Raw genomic sequence first — 19332 nt, forward strand, 5'->3', positions numbered from 1 at the left:
TAAATTGTAAAACTATGTTAGGGTGCTGTAGCTTCAAATTCAACAATGGGTGACTTTCGTGACTTCTGCAGAGCTTTTTTGTGAACTTTTGAATCTGCCGGGGGCCATGCTTGCACCGCCATCAGCGTGGAGAGACCGGTGTAGATGCGGACGAAGAGACAGGGCTGCGGAGCTAGCGTTGAGCTGAATGAGCATGTATTGGACACTTCGGTCTCCATAGGCGGATTCATCCGCGCGGACCGGACATTGGTTTAGGGCTAGTGGGCAGCCTAGGACAGAGTTGGTAACTTTGTTGGACCTGTTCCTGTTCCTGGCCGTGAGGCTCCCAGACGATGGTGTGGAGCACTGTATGTGGATGTTAAAATTGTGATTTCGTTTTGTTGCTCATTTTTTGTTTTTTATGTTGTGTTTTAATTTGAGCAGTATGTAGAAATGGCTTCACTGAAGTGGCAGCTGGTTGCATTAGTCTGTGCTCTTTTAATGTCTTTTGAGTCCTTTGTTTTCTTCAATGTTCTTGTTTTCACCTTTTTGGGGGGCTTTTTGTATCTGCAGTGCAACCACACAATTCCCCCACTGTAGGATGAATAAAGTCTATCCTATCCATCCATCCATCCATTTTCTACCGCTTGTCCCTTTTGGGGTCGCGGGGGGTGCTGGAGCCTATCTCAGCTGCATTAGGGCAGAAGGCGGGGTACACCCTGGACAAGTCGCCACCTCATCACAGGGCCAACACAGATAGACAGACAACATTCACACTCATTCACATTCACACACTAGGGCCAAATTAGTGTTGCCAATCAACCTATCCCCAGGTGCATGTCTTTGGAGGTGGGAGGAAGCCGGAGTACCCGGAGGGAATCCACACAGTCACGAAGAGAACATGCAAACTCCACACAGAAAGATCCTGAGCCCGGGATTGAACTCAGGACTACTCAGGACCTTCGTATTGTGAGGCACATGCACTAACCCCTGTTCCACCGTGCTGCCTTCTATCCTATCCTAACCTAAAATTTGTCGGACCCATGCATAGGCACCAATGCCGAGCACCCACGTGGGATTGATGGCAAATTTCAATCTTTAAAATAATTTTTGAAAAATCAATCTTGTAGTTAATTTTGTGGCGAGTTTGGTCTGTTTACAAAATAATAAAGCCACAAATCATATGGGATATTAACTTGGCTGAACGTCTTTTTTTTTTGTATACACACACACTGAGCACCCACTGGCAGAAATGTAGATCGCTGCCTATGGACCCATGGTTCATCTGGAGTTTAACACAACATGAACCAGTCTTTCAGTTATTAAGTCAGTTTTACGCAGTAAAATGAACAACCCCAGGCATACACTATAGTGTTATACCTACAAAACGTGCAGTTTACACATCTTGTCAAGGCATCTTCCTGCTGGAAAATGATGACCTGAGACAGCACCTTCTGCTGGATTTTAAGCTACGGCACCCTAGAATGGTTTTACAGTATAACACAAAAAAAGAATCGACAAACAGGCTACTGTTGCTCCAAAACTTTAGGCTCCTAAACATATTTTACAAATATAGGGCTCCTACCCCATTGGCTACTGCAGTGCAGATTGTACTATGTTTCTTACTTCAGTGTTTTTCAACCACTGTGCCGCGGCACACTGGTGTACCGTGAGATATTGTCTGGTGTGCCGTGGGAGATTATGTAATATTACCTAATTAGGTGGAAAATATTTTTGGCAAACCAGTAATTATAATCCGCAAATGTGCCGTTGTTGAGTGTCTGTGCTGTCTAGAGTGCAGCAGAGTAACCATGTAATACTCTTCAATATCAGTAGGTGGCAGCAGGTAGCTAATTGCTTCGTAGATGTCGGGAACATTGTTTGTCGAGATCACAATATGCAGACGACAGCGAGAGGCAGCGTGCAGGTAAAAAGGTATCTATCGCTTAAACCAAAAATTAACAAAAGACGAGTGACGCTAAGAAAAGGCATTGAAGCTTAGGGAGGGCTATGCAGAAAGAAACTAAAACTGAACTGGCTGCAAAGTAAACAAAAACAGAATGCTGGACGACAGCAAAGACTTACAGCGTGTGGAGCAGACGGCATCCACAAAGTACATCTGTACATGACATGACAATTAACAACAAAATAGGAGCGCAAGACAAGAATTAAAACACTACACACAGGAAAACACCAAAAAACTCAAAATAAGTCACAGCTTGATGTGACAGGTGGTGACAGTACACCTACTTTGAGACAAGAGCTATAGTGATGCATGCTTGGTTATGGTTTAAATTCATATCCAACGACTGTGAGAACGACTTTTTACTGTCAATAACGGCTGCTGAGTTTAATTCTTTAATGTTTTCTGCTGGTGGTGTGCCTCCGGATTTTTTCTATGAATAAAATGTGCCTTGGCTCAGAAATTTTTGGAAAAACACTGACTTACTTTATCACATATAAGAAGTCATATTGTTGAAGGAGCAGAGATGGTCTTTGAAGTCACAACATGTTTACTACACAGTACTAAAACAAACGCCATGCAACGATGCTAACACATAGCATGGATGCTTGCATTTGAACAGAACCAAATGTCGTGGTTCTTGTGACAAGAGCATTACTGGAACCAACGGATTAATCTGCATTAGCTGCCTGCTGCCCCACTGGGCGGCGTGGGCTTCTCGTCAGCGACGCTACTGTCTCTTTAAATTTACCCAGGAGCCCCTTAAGGAGCCCCAGGGGCCCCTAGTCCGGCTCCCCACCCCGAAGACAAGCAAGAGCCTTAAAATACATGACTGGAGGCCCAGGCGGGGGGTTTTTTTTGGACACGAAACTGGACGTTTTTTAACGGCTCGTGTGTGTTTTTCGGGATCCATGTTGTTGGTGTGAATTGGTGAAAAGTTAACTTGGATGCCCTACACGCACGTCGTACTACACACACATCGTTAGTGCTGCTGTGCGATGCCAGATGCGTGTCGCCAACACGTCCGTGTGCGAGTGACATGTCCCACTCCGACGAGGAGGACGGCGAGCGGCCCAGGCGTCAAACCGCGGCCGGGCCGGTGATGGAAGACACGGCGCCCGGGGACAGCGAGCCCGTGGACCTCCGCCGTGGTGAACAGGCTAAGCTGCTCTCATTAATAATAATCAGCGGGGAGGAGGAAGAAACGACCCACGTACACAGTGACTTGGGAGGTAATGGTACATTTCACACTTTCTGTTGTTGCGTGGTACTGTCAAATGGACGGCCATTGTCGTCGGATTGTCGTCGGGGACAATACGCTAGATCGGCTTGGCCCCTCTGTGTGGCTCCTGTAAACAAAGGCTCAACGGCGCCATGGCACGTACACGGGCGCCCTCTAGCGGAGGATGGTGGAACTATCACTCCTAACGATAAACCATTATTAAAGACTTCAAAGACTTCATAGAACATATGTAAGGAATTAAACATGGCAATGACATTATGAGCTTCTTAATATCAACTCAATGTTTACAGATTGCCACGCAAAGTTGACAGTGCGTACAAGTTTCTTTCAGCAGCAACGTGATATAGGGGGCGCCGCCGGGAATTCAGGGCCCCCAAAAAAATCACATTGGGCCACAATCCGTTTTTTTTTGGTGAAAATGTTTATTTGTTCTAGCACCCTCCGATCCTCTGTAGCAGTGGTCCCCAACCTCCGGTCCGGGGACCGGTACCGGTCTGTGACGCATTTGCTACCGGGCCGCACAGAAACATTAAATAGTTTATAACTGACTGCATTTTCTCCAACTAACTTACGCCTGTCCCACTAGACACACCAATAAGCTTGTTTATAGATGTACAATAAAACTCCTCATAGGAAGTTGCCATTTGTTATATTTGTTATAACGTTGTGACATGATACGATGCACATTAATGTACATATAAAAATAGAAATGTGACAAATTGTAGCCAAAGGCTGTTTTCCTACTGCAGTTTACTATCAACCTGCTGGGGATCTCATTGCAAAGAAACAAGCGTTATAGTGAGTTGTATTTTTCATGCACTTATTTTTGCTGTATTTCTCTGGCACAAGTGGAAAGCCGGTCCGTGAAAATAATGCCTACATTAAACCGGTCCATGGTGCAAAAAAGGTTGGGGACCCCTGCCCTATAGTATAACTAGGGTTGTAGTGGTTAACAGGTCTGCTTTTTCAGTCAGGAGATCAGAATTTTAATTTGTTTAGTTTGCATGTTCTTGCAAGGGTTATCTCATGGTACTACCTTGCATGCATGTTAGGCTAATTGGACAATCTAAACAGTGCATGAGTGTGAATTGTTGTTCAATACAGACGTGAATACAATTGTTGGTACCATTCTGTGAAACAAAGAAAGTATCACAACTAGTAATAATTTAAAAAATATACTGAAGCCTGAAGCTTATTGGCAGATCACATCGGTTGTATGTTTGCAGACACAGAGATGAAGCATACAGACTTAAGAACATCCCGTGTAACATAGAGGTTATGCGCTTCCGACACAGGATGTTGCGACATCTCAAGACTACCAAAGCATTCTGGAGCAAAATGTGTTGCAGAAAACGGTTTCTTTGTCGCAGATCATGTGTCCTTCAACAGGACAATGAGCCAATCACAGAGCCAAGAACACCCAAAAAAGACTAAGGGCCAAATGTTGAAATATTCTGAATTGGCCTGTTTTAAATCTAATTGGACATTGTGGAAATAGCTGCAATGTACAGTCTGCAGAAGGCATCCACGAAACCTGACAACGGTTGCAGGCGATAGTTAGATTATTGAGAAATACAGGAAGCGCTTGAGTACAGTAATTGATTGGGAAAAATATTTAGAGCAAAAGGGTGCCAAGCAATTGTCATGTGTTTTTTGAAAAAGTTCACTCAGTCCACAATTTAAAAGCAATGCCTGATTTATTTTGTTATTTTTAGAAAACTTCTTCTGTTTTATCCATTTGTGACTTTCCAAACATTTTAGTGATTCTTGTGGGTTTTTCTTTCTTTGGCGTAAGTGTACCAAGGATTTCGACCATGTGTAAACACTCCAGGGTCGGTACTGCCTTTCATCCTCAATCAACTGGGATAGGCTTAATCTCATCAGTGACCAGAATGAGAATAAGTGTTATAGCAAATGAATAGATGGATGGGTGTCTCCATAGGTGTAAGAACCAGGCAGATGTGTGTCCTCCGATATTGGAGACGGACGCATTTGTCTCACTCAAAAATTATATACAGAGGAGGAGTAAAATGTTTGATTTTGAAATCATTGACTCTCGTGTTTTCAGTCTGCGGCTCTGACTCGAGACACTACAGGGGATCTATAAAACAATGTCCATAGATATGACTTGTTTATAACGTATAGCCGTTAGTTTTCATCCATATTTAGAAACCATGTCTTTTGAGTGAAGTTTAATCTTGGCACGGTCACTTTAAAAATCAGTAAAATTACACCACCACAAAAAGTTTGAAACAGCAGCAAGACTTGCTGTTTGTTTTTTAAAAGAGTAATCTTAGCATGTGTAACAATTACACAACACCTAATCCTACACGGCCATATGTCAACATATATGACATTATATTAGATATGATGTTTAAAAGGTCTTATGAAGACGATATTACACAGAGTAGTGAGACTTTTCAAGCAATGCAATTGGAGAGACTGAAAAGCTCAGTTAAGGTCATAAAGTGATGATTAGTGAAATATGTATTAGCCTGTTATTACTATTTAAACTACAATTTTAACAATTGGAAGAGCTGTAATACAGGTAGAGAATCAGAGTGTCATGGAGAGTCTCTGGGTGTGGCATAAGATTATATGAATTAGAAATGATATTATTGATTATAAAAGATCTAGAAAGGACAACCGGTGAGGAATGATGTCTAGTTGATTTTTTAAACATGCATTTAAATATTTCATTATTTCCACAGTTATATTTTTTTTTTTACATTTTTGGGTTAAGGTATGAGGTTATAGTTATCTGTCAGGTTCACGCCCTTAGATGTCACAAGTAGGGGTGGGTACCAAATTTGGTACTTTTATAGGTACCGACCAAATTCCGTCAGTACTATAGTGTACCAATTCATGTAAAGTCAAACAGTACCACATTTACTTTGTTACACGTGACATCATGGGATCGGCTCAAGCACTTGTCGGGCAAACGAGCATATTCGTAGCAGATTGCCTCGAGGTAATGTTTTTTTTTTCATGCCAACAAATCAAGCATTCCTAATATAAAACGTTCACTTTTCAAAATCCGCTAGCTCGATGCTAATTTACTTCCACATATATGCTGCTGATTTGCATTAGCAATTTTACATGGCAATTTCAATACTTCCGAATTTGGTCATCAAAATTACACTGGAACAAATGCCATCCTTCCATTTTCTACCGCTTGTCCCTTTCGGGGTCGCGGGGGGTGCTGGAGCCTATCTCAGCTGCATTCGGGCGGAAGGCGGGGTACACCCTGGACAAGTCGCTAACTCATCATATAATTATATGCTTTTACTTGTAATTGTATTGAATTGTGGACCCCAGGAAGACTAGTGGGTTGTTGAGGCAACCAGCGAATGGGGATCCTTAATAAAAATCCAAAATCAAATCAAATCATCGCTGGGTTCCCTCCGGGTACTCCGGCTTCCTCCCACCTCCAAAGACATGCGCCTGGGAATAGGTTGATTGGCAACACTGAATTGGCCCTGGTGTGTGAATATGAGTGTGAATGTTGTCTGTCTATCTGTGTCAAATGCCCCTCTTAAAAAGAGTAAACAATTAATACAAGTTTTAAAAAAAAATACTAGTTAAAAAAAAAAATACAAGTTAAGAATCTGCCAATGGAACAAATCCAAATTGTTTTTGGTAAGATTTCTTGAAAGTATACCATTGTATTTAAACTTTAAAAACTTAAAAGTGATCTCAAAATTAGCAATTAAAAATAATTATTCGCAATACTGACTAGTATTGTTAGGTTTTGTGTCTTATAACAAAGTTAAGGTGCTCAAACGTAGTATTTTTTTCCTCAGAAGATTAATACCTAAAAACAAGTTCTTATTTCTCACAGAAGAAATACTTTTCAGGGGATTGTGACTTGTATTAAGTTTGTTTAGATATTTTGAAGAGAAATTTGAAATATACACTTGGTGAGATTATTAGTGTTTAAGGTGTACAACTGGTATGTAATACGTGCAATATTAATGTTACCGGCAAACCCTTAGGAAGGTTCAACAAAAGACAAGACTGGCACGTTAAAAGTAGTAGCAAAACAGACTACGACAACATAGCTCGGACAAACTAAAATTAATGCATACATGCAAATGACTCAACTGTACGGCATTAATTCAGTGTTAAATGTTAAATAAAGAAAATTGGTTTCATTATTAAAATAATGAACCGCACACGATCACACACAAAATACAGAAAATTGGGACTGTTGAGTACCAGTATCGAGTCCCAGATACCGGGAATTTGTGTCGTATTGGTTCAAATGTGGGCAGCACGGTCAAACAGGGGTTAGTGCATGTGTCTCACAACACGAAGGTCCCGGACTCGGGGTTTTTCTGTGTGGAGTTTGCATGTTCTCCCCGTTACTGCATGGGTTCACTCCGGGTACTCCAGCTTCCTCCCACCTGGGGATAGGTTTTTTGGCAACACTAAATTGGTCCTAGTGTGTGAATGTAAGTGTGAATGTTGTCTGTCTATCTGTGTTGGTTGGCCCTGTGATGAGGTGGCGACTTGTCCAGGGTGTACACCGCCTTCCGCCCGAATGCAGCTGAGATAGGGTCCAGCACCCCCCGCGACCCCAAAAGGGACAAGCGGTAGAAAATGGAGGGTTCAGATGAATGGTTCCTCTCCAATTTATCAATCACAAGCTAACTGGCCAGTTAGCTTAGCATTAAGTGACAAGAAGACAAGACATTGGGTTATAAAATAGACTTGACTATTAGGTGTACATTTCTATGGGAAAGCACTTATATGCAGCATTAGGGGTGCAGTTTTTTGCCCCTAAAAAGGTACAAATTGCAGTCCAATAATTAGTCCTCCTGTGTTTTATGAATGGACCTTGACACACAGAAATGGACCTCTATTTCTGACACTGTATCTTAAACCTGATTTGGATGGGTGATGGACATTAAAAGTGGATCTGTGTTGTTGTTTGGCTCTCTCAGAGGAAGACACTTTTGCTAATGGTCACGCTGACGAAGAGTCAGAGGCAGGCACCAGCTACTGGAGCATCACTGAAGATCCCAACCAGCCGCTCCTCCTCTCCCCGAACCCCCGGCCTTCAAGGCGCAAAGCCAGGGTGCGGCGCGCCTCAAGGCCAGGTATGAGTCGCATCCCGGGCCGCGACCACCGCCGCTACTACCACGAGTACTGGCGCAGTGAGTACCTGATGGACTTTGACCCCGAGCGGCACGGGATGATCTGCATGGTGTGCGGCAGCTCGCTGGCCACCCTGAAGCTCAGCACCATCAAGAGGCACATCAGACAGAAGCACCCGGACTCGCTGCTGTGGAGCGCCGCCGACAAAGAGGTGATCCGCTCAGGGTGGGAGAGCCACCTGAACCTCGGGGGAAGTCAGAACTCATACGGACCCTCGCCTCAGAGAGATGACGACTCGCTTGACTCGAGCCATCATGCTGCGGGTGTGTAACACTTTACGCACTAGGACTATTTCTACATGTTAAACCTGAAATTTGAATGTTTTGTTTTCTTCCACATTAATCTGTACTGCCCACTAGTGGTATCACAGCAAAGGCCTAATAATTACACATCTTACTGTTTTTTTGCAGAGGCTGCACATGCTCTAGCTTCTGAGCAGCAGCAGCAGCAGCAACTCGCTCTCAGCCCCTCTCCTCAATTTGAGGCAGCAGAAACTCAGAACGCGGCGGTGAAAATTGAGCAGGACGTAGCCGGGCCTTCCACGCGCACCCTGGAACTGTACCTGAACGCCTCGCTGCACTCCTGGTTCCGGCAAGAGTTCCTGATGGAGTATGAGGCAGAGCCCGGTAGACTGCTGTGCATGGTGTGCGGAGCCCAGCTGCCCTCGCTTCACCTGGACATCATCAAGAGTCACGTGTTGGACACCCACCCCGACTCGCTGGTCTACAGCTCGGAGGAGAAGCACTGCATCTTGCAGGCCTGGGCTCAGACTCACAGTGAGAAAACCTCTACAATTTGAAATATTTGTTTCTTTGTGCTGACAGGCTGATGTCATCAGCACAAATCCATCCAAGTTTATGTGGCCCAGTGTTGCTATGGTAACAGATTGAGCTGTGCAGCCTTAACATTCCATAGGCCAACTAAGAACTCCGCAGAGCCATTAATCAACCCAGAACAAGTACTGTAATGCTTTGTCACACTGTAGTTGTTGACTATTTAGAATTTGTTTATTCCCTTTCTTTGTAACAGATGAGCGTGAACTCTCAATAAAATCTGAGGCAAACACCAAAGACGACAACTTTGAGTCCAATCACACCAACTCTGACTTGAGCCAGGAAGTGGACGGCTCACTGTCTCAAGATGCTTGTCTCATCCGCGAAGATGGCGGGGTGGAAACTCCGGCGGGACTGCAGCCCCTGCACCAGCCCAGGAGGCGACGCCTGCGCGGGGGCAACCCCTGGCGGCTCCGCCTTGACTACCTAATAGCGTACGGGCCCCAGGGCCGCGGGACCTACTGCATGGTGTGCTCTCAGGTTCTGAATGAGACCAAGGTCAGCAGCTTCAGACAGCACATCCAGGAATGTCATCCCGAAACCACCGGCCTAAGTCGACAAGAAAGAGAAGCAATGGCGGCAGCCTGGACCAAAGATTATTCTACTGACCACACCACAGCACAAGACGGTGAGGGCGTCACTCACTCCTTCACAGCCTTTCATTTTGGAGTATTTCACAGTAAAAGCTTTAAAAGTTCAAGTGTCGTCGGTTTACAACATTCCATGCTGCCATAAACTATTCCAAAACAAAACTTTGGCTCTTAAACAGATTAGCTCGAGAACTAGTTACAGCGTGCTCGGTGGAAAAATACAGTTGCTGGAATAGGTGCATGAATGCAGTGTGCCTTGTATGAGATGTAATCTTCTGCCGCTATAGATACACCGACAAGGGAAAACATCGTTCTTCGCACTTTGTAGATCTCCCAAGCATGGCACCGCGTAAAAAAGGACATTTAGGTGAAGTTAAACTTTGTAAAACGCTCAGTGGAGAAATCAACATTCAACACATAGAACGCCGCAAACATCACGAATGACAGAGATGATACAGTGCATCCGGAAAGTATTCACGGCGCTTCACTTTGTCCACATTGTTATGTTACAGCCTTATTCCAAATTATTTTTTGTCCTTAAAATTCTACACACACAACACCCCATAATGACAATGTGAAAAAAATGTTTTGGGGGATTTTTTAAAATGTATTAAAAATAAAACTAAGAAATCACATGTACATAAGTATTCACATCCTCTGGATGATGGCAACATAAATGACTTGAGTTTGAGTTTATTTGGAACATGCATGCATACAACATGGTACATCACAATTTCCAGTTTCTCTATCCAACATGTTCGAAAAGGAGTAGGAAGAAGCGGAGCTTATATAATCCTACCCCTTTTCCTTTACATAGCAGTTGCTAAAACTTTTTTTCACTTCCTGTTCTCAATGTATTCACAATATACTCCATAGGTAATAACAATAAAAATACATAAATAATTAGTGAAGTAATTTATGTTTCATATGGTGAGATGAGTAAGATTATCTAGAAAATTAATGGATGGATTAAATCAATTCAGAATGTTTATCATGGTTCTTCTTCTTTGTACTTTGTAAACACTTTAAATTTGAAGAGTTTCTTGAAGTGGATCATATTAGTACATTGTTTGATTTCTTTGCTTAATCCATTCCATAATTTAATTCCACATACTGATAAACTGAAGGTCTTGAGTGACAGGAAGGACTTGTGTTTAGTACAAAGATTAGCTTATGCTTCCTGTTCATGTTTTTTGGCAAGATTGTATAACCACAAAAGCACCCTCTCTACCACTATTTTACCTCCTCAATCTGCAGAAATTAGCTCAAGTGAAGCTGCTGTCCTAAATACCACAGGAGGCCCGAATGAGGACGACTCCCCTGACATGAAAGTATGCAGCCAAGCGACGACGGAGGATGATGATGATGAGAGCGCAGCAAAGGACAAAGCCACGACCTCCCGTCACAGCCACTACCCAGGGAAGGACCAGCGGCGGAACTATCAGGCGCGCTGGCGCTCAGACTTCCTGATGGACTACGACTGCCAGAGACACGGGCTCATCTGCATGGTGTGTGGAGCCACGTTGGCTACGCTGAAGGTAAGCACCATCAAGAGGCACATCCAGCAGGTGCACGCCCACTCCCTCTGTTACAGCGCAGAGGACAAGCAGCACGCCATGCTGACTTATGACCAGAACTCCATGCACTTCATCCACTCGGATGACTGTTTCTTGTCCCAAGACCACGCGCGCGCCGACATAGGCACCTCCCCAACCCATGTTGACACATAGAAAAGACTTCTAACTGGTCACATTATGACAGACTCTAGTGCATGCACACATTGCAACAAAGAGTCATTTTGACATCAAGATGCTGAAGGCCGCAGAATACAGTCAGTTGAGCTCTGCTTTGTTAAGGTGCGTTCACACTTGTAGTCTAGTGCTCTGGTCCGGAACGAAAATGTAAAAAAAAAAAAAAAAAGGTCCAATGGTGGTTACTTTAGTGTGCTATGGTTTGGCATTGATTGTTGTCAGCAGATCAAATAATGGTCTCTGTTAAACATATGCAAAAAAAAGTCACGCCTCGATTGGACTTGGAGATGGCATTTCTGACAACATTGCCAAACTGTAACGGGCAACATCCTGTTTAAGTACTTATTTATTTAAACCGGACCAAAAATGACAAGTGTGAACGCACACTAAGACGTCAGCTCGGTCAGACTGGATTTAGTCCGCATGCTGCTAGCCTCACCAATCTTGCAGCATCATCTAAAGTGACCCAGGCTGTGGACTTTTTTTTTTTAATGGAAAAAGTGTAGTTGTAGTATTGACCACCTACCTGTCGTGGAATCCTCCCAAGGAAGCGATCTGAGGTATTTGTTTTTGATCTTCAACTCTCAGGACGTCGGAAGAAAAAAATATATGAGAATCAGCACTTTTTACCCACAAATGTATGGACCATCCCTTCTGTGCGGCCGCCTGAATGAACTGCGTGAACTAGTGTTGATTAAGACAATGAATTCCAGCAGGACTTTGCATCTATTTAATACATTGTTTACATCAACACTTGTAATACTAGAGTTCTCTCCGCTGGCCTCCATCATCCAACCATCTTGGCCTAAAGCTGCACAAAACGTGGTGTAAACGTAAGAAATATTACCATTTCTTTTACTTTTGTAAGACCACACATGCAAGTGCAACAAACTCTTGACACCCAATTTTCAAATGAACGAATGCAACTCAAGTAGACAAAGAAATTAGAAAGAAAACTCACTTCCTGACCCGGAAAATATCTCAGGGATTCTGTCATTGTTCCCAAAGTGGTTTTAGGAAGCAGGAATACGGAACAAAAATGACATTACAGGTGGTCCTTGGTTTGCGACGTTTTGTAGCGGCAACACACTCTCATGAATTACTTTAAAAACATGGTTTAGACACAAGCAGTTTTGGTTTGAGGAGTCGTTTCATTCTTAAGGTGGAGGAATTGTGCATATAGCTGTTCTCCCTCGCCAACCTTTCGCCCTTCTTTATGGCTCTCACTTCAGCGTAAGGCAGATTCTCCCGCTGGAGAAAAGGAAAACCACCAACACCATTTAAGTGAAATCAAATATCGCAAAAATGCATTAAAAGGGGAGAAACGCCAGCAGGGGCCACATGGCTGGTCAAGCCGCCGTAATCATCATCAAGGATAAAGATAGTATCCTTCAACGTGAGAAGAATTTGCCCCTAAAGAAATCCAGTGATATTTTTTATTATTATTACAGTTTCATTTAATCCTTATATTTAATATTTTAATTACTGTATATTATATTTCCTTCTTATGTTTTGTGTTGTGATAGTGACTTCATCTGACGTCAACATAATCGATTTGCAACGTGTCGTATCAACGGGACTCGCTTGTGAACCGAGGACCTCCTGTATTTGAGCCAGTTTGGAAATATTTTAGTACTATGCCAGAGGAAAAATAATAGATCGGTAATAGCTTACCGATTGGAAGTCGCCAAACTACAAACATTCAAGTGAATTGTTACAATTTATTAGTTGATATTTGAAATGAAGTAGTAATTTATTTGATTTTGTCGGTCCCAGAGTGTGACTTGCGTTAAGTGGCACTGAATTTTGTTCTATGTAAATGATTGAGAGAGGATTGCTAAATTGAGTGTAACAAGAAGTGACCAGCAAATATTGTGATTCACACAAGTCCTCTTTCCAACTCCATTGATACACTTCAATTAAACAACATGCATTGCTTCACTCCCAAGAGTTTTAACACAGCACTTAAATGATTTCAAACAAATTGTTGACTTGTTGCATCTTCGTGTTTTTGTGACGTCAACTTGCCTGTCATCTGTACGTGGCCTCCATGGGAGAGGGTCATCTCACTTCTCGCCTTTCAATAAATACGTATTATACTCAGCACCTGGAGACTTGACTTTTGAAACATTCCTTTGAACATAAAAACGTGACTGTGTCGTCAAGCTTGCTGTAATTGTCTTCCTGGCACCGACAACCGTCAATGGGTGCCGGTTGTCTTTTTTTAAAATGTTTCCTTTGGATAGCTGTCCCAGAATGCATTGCGTGTTGACTTCCATCACGCTGGGGCTGCAATAAACTCACAAAACGACATAACTCCTAACAAAATAGAGAAAACAAAGCGAGAAGCCCAATGTAAAGAGGAAAAGTTGCAAGGTTGATACTAATAATTCATACTACAAAGCTTTGTATTTAACTATATACTGTTTTTAACTATTTTTAAACTATTAAAAATTAAGTGTGGGTTCCCTCCTTCTTCCTCCCACCTCCAAAGACATGCACCTGGGGATAGGTTGATTGGCAACTTTAAATTGTTCCTAGTGTGTGAATGTGAGTGTGAATGTTGTCTGTCTATCTGTGTTGGCCCTGCGATGAGGTGGCGACTTGTCCAGGGTGTACCCCGCCTTACGCCAGAGTGCAGCTGGGATAGGCTCCAGCGAACCCACGCCCCTGAGAGGGACAAGCGGTAGAAAATGGTTGGATGGCTTTAGTATGCAGCCTTTGATGGAAAACATTTGGACACCCCAGTCAGGGCCGTTGCGAGGAATTCTGGGCTCCCTGAAAGAATATCGGTGTGGGCCCCTCTACCCCATTATTTGTTACCTTCAATGTTTTGTTTTTCAGTGTTCTTGACAGCGCCAAGTTTAATACACCAAATTAGTTTCCTTTTTTACGATTAACTACTTAACAAGTCAGAGTATTATCATGTGAATGATGTATCATTGTGTGAATGCTAGGGCATTCACACATATCTGTTTATTATTATTCCACCGCAAAAGTGTGGCGCACTCTACAGTCCACAGTTTTCATCCGATCGCAAACGTTCAAGTATCAAAACGTTCGGCTCGATCGGGAATCCTGAGCTCTGTGAAAATGTTTCAAAAATATCCCGTATTACCCAGAATTCCCGGCTTTTCGGGACATTTTGCCCATTGAAAATAAATGGGACAATTTTCAAACATGCTCAACCCACATTTTTCACCCGATTCGAACTGTTCCGTCATCCTCACACTCCGATCACCTTGGAAAATCAAAATATCATTTTCCAAGTTAAAAAAATTCCAGGTTTTCCCAGAATTCCCGGTTATCCAAAGCCCTATTTTCACCTCTTCCTGGAAAGTTTTCACAGTCCACATTTTTCAACCGTTTTTGACCATTCCACCTTCAAAAACATTGGTCTTTTTTTTGGTATAAATTCCTGGTTTTCCCGAAAATCCAGGTATTCCAAAATACCCATTTTCAATTCAAACTATGTCAACATTTTTTAACCGATCCTAAAAATTCCAAAACCAACCCATTCATATCATCTAGGTCAGAGGTCGGCAACCCAAAATGTTCAAAGAGCCACATTGGACCAAAAATACAAAATAAAAATCTGTTAGGAGCCGCAAAATATTCAAACCATCTTATAAGTGTCTATATTAGTGATATTAGACTCTTATTTGTGAGGTGGGTGTGGTATTTGGATTTAATGTTGTTAATGTTTCACAATATCTGCTGCACAGGTATTTGTTTTGTTTGCAACAGCCACCTTACTTGCAACTTACACCACGCCATGTTGAAAGATATATATATATATATATATAGTACAGGCAAAAAGTTTGGACACACATTCTCATTCAATGGGTTTTCTTTATTTTCATGACTATTTACATTGTTGTTTGTTTCTTCAAAATAGCCACCCCTTGCTCTGATTACTGTTTTGCACACTCTTGGCATTCTCTTGATGAGCTTCAAGAGGTAGACACCTGAAATGGTTTTCACTTCACAGGTGTCATAGTTTTGATGCCTTCAGTGACAATCTACAATGTAAATAGTCATGAAAATAAAGAAAACACATTGAAATGAGAAGGTGTGTCCAAACGTTTGGCCTACTGTGTACACACACACACACACACACACACACACACACACACACACACACACACACACACACACACACACACACACACACACACTTGTTAGTGTATTACCTTATACTGATGACTTGCGTTACTTGGAATCAGACAGGATTCGCAGTAGTTGCTGAGAAACTCCACAACTTTGAATTTACATTGTGGGTTGTAAAAAGTCCTCCTCTCTTTCCAACACCACATGAAAGAAGCTGTTTTTAGCTTTTTATTTGTCCATCTTCCATACTCATTTTTATACCGTTTATAAGACACATTGGAGTTAACTAGCAGCTAAGGAGCTCCTTAGCTGCTAGCTTGTATGCGATAGTTTGAGACTTTTATTTTGTTAGCGCAGGCAGGATAGAGCAGCACTTTTGTTGTGTAAACAGGAACTGTGCGGTCGGTCTTTACAGTTTTGACAGCCGGTATGGAGAGTGAGTTTGTTGAAATAAAGTGTTTCTCACGTTCCGAACGGTCGTTTTGTTCTTCTTACTAAGCTCGCAGCAGCCAGCGTCATCGCACAAGATCCTCGATGTCAACCAAGTAGCGTCGTAGTGAAAATTGATAATCAGTAATGTTTAGGTCCACTTTTCTATTAACAATTCCTTGCGATCGAATGACACACCCTCACCAATCGATTGGTAGCTCGCGATCGATCTAATGGTCACCCCTGATGTAAACAAACTGCTACGTCACAGGCCACACAACTACGGTGCGTTCATGAACCGCCGAAATCAGTAGGACAAAACGCTCTCGCCAAGTACTCTCCTTAGTGCAGCGTTTCTCAAAGTGTGGGGCGCGCCCCACTGGTGGGGAATAGAGACATGACAGGTGGGGCGCGAGGAACGGGAGGAAATTTCACTTTACTTTTTTTTTTTTTTTTAAATTATATTCTTAAGATTTTTTTTTTTACTATGCTTTCATTTTCTATACACACTGTAAATCACTTTGTGATTCTGTCTGTGGAATCCGCTATATAAATAAATGTAAATTACTTATTTTTCCTGTAGACTTTAAATTTCTAGGTAGGAGCGCAAGTTTGACAGACATAGCAACAGTAACTAAGGGGGGCGGGGCTAAGCGGAAGCTCTGTGAATGGCGAGTCACTGTGCGAGGATTTGCTGTTTTGCAAATACATAAAAAATAGAGCCACTGCTGATGAGCTGTTCGAGATAATGGACAGTTTCCTCAAAGAACACAACCTTAAATGGGAAAACTGTGTGGGCTTTTGCTCTGATGGCGCACAGACCATGGCAGGGTAAAGAAACGGGCTGCAGGCTCTAATAAAGAGGGTTGCGCCAAATGCGCATTGGACACACTGTGTGTCATTCACCGGGAAGCACTCGCGTCAAGCCAGCTCAGCCCCGAACTCAATGAGGTTTTAACAGTGGCAGTGTCAAGCCTGCAACCCCGATTTGAAAAGCTGTGCAATGCAAAACAGGCTCATTGCAGCCACTAATGCTGGAGTACTGTACAACTCATGTTCACTTGCAGGGGCGCCGAAAAGGGGGGGTAAAGGAGACGGATTCTAGGGGCCCATGATGGAGGGGGGCCCAGAGAGGCCCCTAATGATGATGAAATTATAATACAGAAAAAATAATGACACTAAGTTATTAACTAACATATAATCACACATGTTTTATTTTCCATGTCCTGGTAACAATACCTTTATTTGTTTTGGAAGCATCAACACCTGCAGGGCCCTCCCTTCCCCCCCTCTATTTACGTAAAATGGTTCAGTCCGACTGGATCAGCTGCAGGTAGAGCACCACGATTTGTCCCAGACAGACAGCGCCACAGCGGGCAAAGCGGAGTATGCCTCAAAAATCAGGCAGCCAAAAAAGAAAGGAAAATAAAATAAGAGAAGGAGTTGAAGGGTCGACAATATGTAACCCAATATTTCCCAAAAAAAGGTGGGTTTGTTAGTTGTGGTGGAAAGTTATGCATATTAACTTTGTCCCTGTCTGTGGTAATAAGCTAGCTCACGTTTCTCACCATGTTAGCTCAAGAAAACTCTGGATTTTTACATTTTACTGCTATATTAGTTAAATAATCAATCCAGTCAAACATTTATCAAGCTGTTCTTATTCAATAATAGTTGATCTCCCCTCTGTCAAAATGATGCCTCATTCTGAACAGAGTCAAGTGCACCAGCACCAGCAGCAGCGGTCTGTCAGCCCCCAAGTCCCCCTGCCCCTGAATCAGCCCCAGTGCCCCCACAGGAGGAAGGAGGTGAGCAGCTGTGTGTGTTGAAATAATAATAATAATAATAATACAATACAAAATATAATACATTTTACTACAGTCTCAAGAATCAGTGGTGCAGCAAATAAATGACTCAAAATTAACTCCATTGTATTCAGAATACCATTAAAATGCATAATTGTATGTAAAATAGCATCAAAAAATGTTGCCGCTGTGTTGGGGGCCCTGTAAAGATTCTTTTCATGGGGCCCAAAATCCCTAGCGGCGCCCCTGTTCACTTGCCCTGTCTTGCCAAAATGCATAGCTCCTCCTTTTTTTTTTGCAAAGATTGCAAAGTGGCACTTTTATTTTATTTATTATTATGCATCATGTTATTTGATTTATTATTGAACTTGAAGCAAGTTATAACACTTTTATTTTATTTATTATTGAACTTGATGCAAGTTATAACACTTTTATTTGATTTATTATTGAACTTGATGCAAGTTATAACAATTTTTTTGATTTATTATTGAACTTGATGCAAGTTATAACACTTTTGATTTATTATTGAACTTGATGCAAGTTATAACACTTTTGTTTTATTTATTATTGAACTTGATGCAAGTTATTTGATTTATTATTGAACTTGATGCAAGTTATTTGATTTATTATTCAACTTGATGCAAGTTATACCACAGCTGCACAGTTATTTTATTTATTATTGAACTTGATGTTATTTTATGTTATTGAGTTTGAATGTATACAACTTGATGTTACTCGATGTTCAATAAATTTGAAAATGTTAAGCTTGGCATTAGCGTTCTGTTGGGGCGATGGGGGCAGGTGGGGCTTGAAAACTCCCCCTTGTCCAAAGTGGGGGATGACAAAAAAAGTTTGAGAACCACTGCTTTATAGTGACATGCAAAATCCAGTTTCAAATAATAATAATAATAATTAAAAAATATCAATGGCATATCAAATACAATTTAAATAAAAATGTAATGCCTCTTTTCTATTTGCAGCCTTCTGAGGTAAATATCAACATTAACTTTTTCCACAGGCTAATAAATTAGAAAATAAAATAACAATGAATAAACCAACCATTCAGGACTTTAAACTGCTCAGTTTGCGACACACGGATCTAATCTGATGTGCCCAAGCCACATACCTGCCATCTTTTCTTGGATGCTAGTTAATTAATGTTGGGGCTCAGGCTTTGAGCCGAGGCATCTTTCATTATCGAACAAAGTCGTTCATTAGTCATTATATCTCGTAGTCCACCCGGACCACAGTCTTGGGGGCATGCTTTAAAGGCACTGCGTTATCTTCCTCCACGAGCTGTCGTCCCGTCTGCTCTTCATCCATTCCAACAACGTGACAGCCCGATCACAAAATATGTGCGACTATAGCATGCACAAACATGTAAATGCAAGGCATACTTGGCCAACAGCGATACAGGTTACTGACGGTGCGCCCCCTCCGTGCGTCGGTTGAGGTGGGCGGGGTTGGGGGGG

The 19332-nt window shown here is 42.2% G+C and overlaps 1 protein-coding gene across 2 annotated transcripts; it reads left to right on the forward strand.

The window, feature by feature from the left end:
- Positions 1-2521: 2521 nt before the first annotated feature.
- On the forward strand, positions 2522-13641 carry LOC133661679 (zinc finger translocation-associated protein-like). Of its 2 annotated transcripts, none has more exons than XM_062065073.1 (5): positions 2522-3174; positions 8132-8608; positions 8756-9121; positions 9375-9806; positions 11065-13641. In XM_062065073.1, the coding sequence occupies exons 1-5, from the start codon at positions 2982-2984 to the stop codon at positions 11496-11498; spliced, it is 1902 nt and encodes a 633-aa protein (XP_061921057.1). In that variant the 5' UTR covers positions 2522-2981; the 3' UTR covers positions 11499-13641. The 2 variants fall into 2 exon arrangements, with proteins under 2 accessions (XP_061921057.1, XP_061921056.1); XM_062065072.1 differs by having other exon boundaries at positions 2525-3174; positions 11026-13640.
- The last annotated feature ends 5691 nt before the right edge of the window (positions 13642-19332 follow it).

Source organism: Entelurus aequoreus, linkage group LG12 (assembly GCF_033978785.1).
Source record: "Entelurus aequoreus isolate RoL-2023_Sb linkage group LG12, RoL_Eaeq_v1.1, whole genome shotgun sequence".
In the NCBI taxonomy this organism is placed as follows: Eukaryota; Metazoa; Chordata; class Actinopteri; order Syngnathiformes; family Syngnathidae; genus Entelurus; species Entelurus aequoreus.

Bases quoted from the DNA above. Each gene is read 5' to 3' on its own strand.
- LOC133661679 (XM_062065072.1), top strand. From the start codon at position 2,982: ATGTCCCACTCCGACGAGGAGGACGGCGAGCGGCCCAGGCGTCAAACC. The intron at 8,609-8,755 runs GTGTGTAACACT...GTTTTTTTGCAG, and splicing joins CTCGAGCCATCATGCTGCGG to AGGCTGCACATGCTCTAGCT. The intron at 9,807-11,025 runs GTGAGGGCGTCA...CTCAATCTGCAG, and splicing joins CCACACCACAGCACAAGACG to AAATTAGCTCAAGTGAAGCT.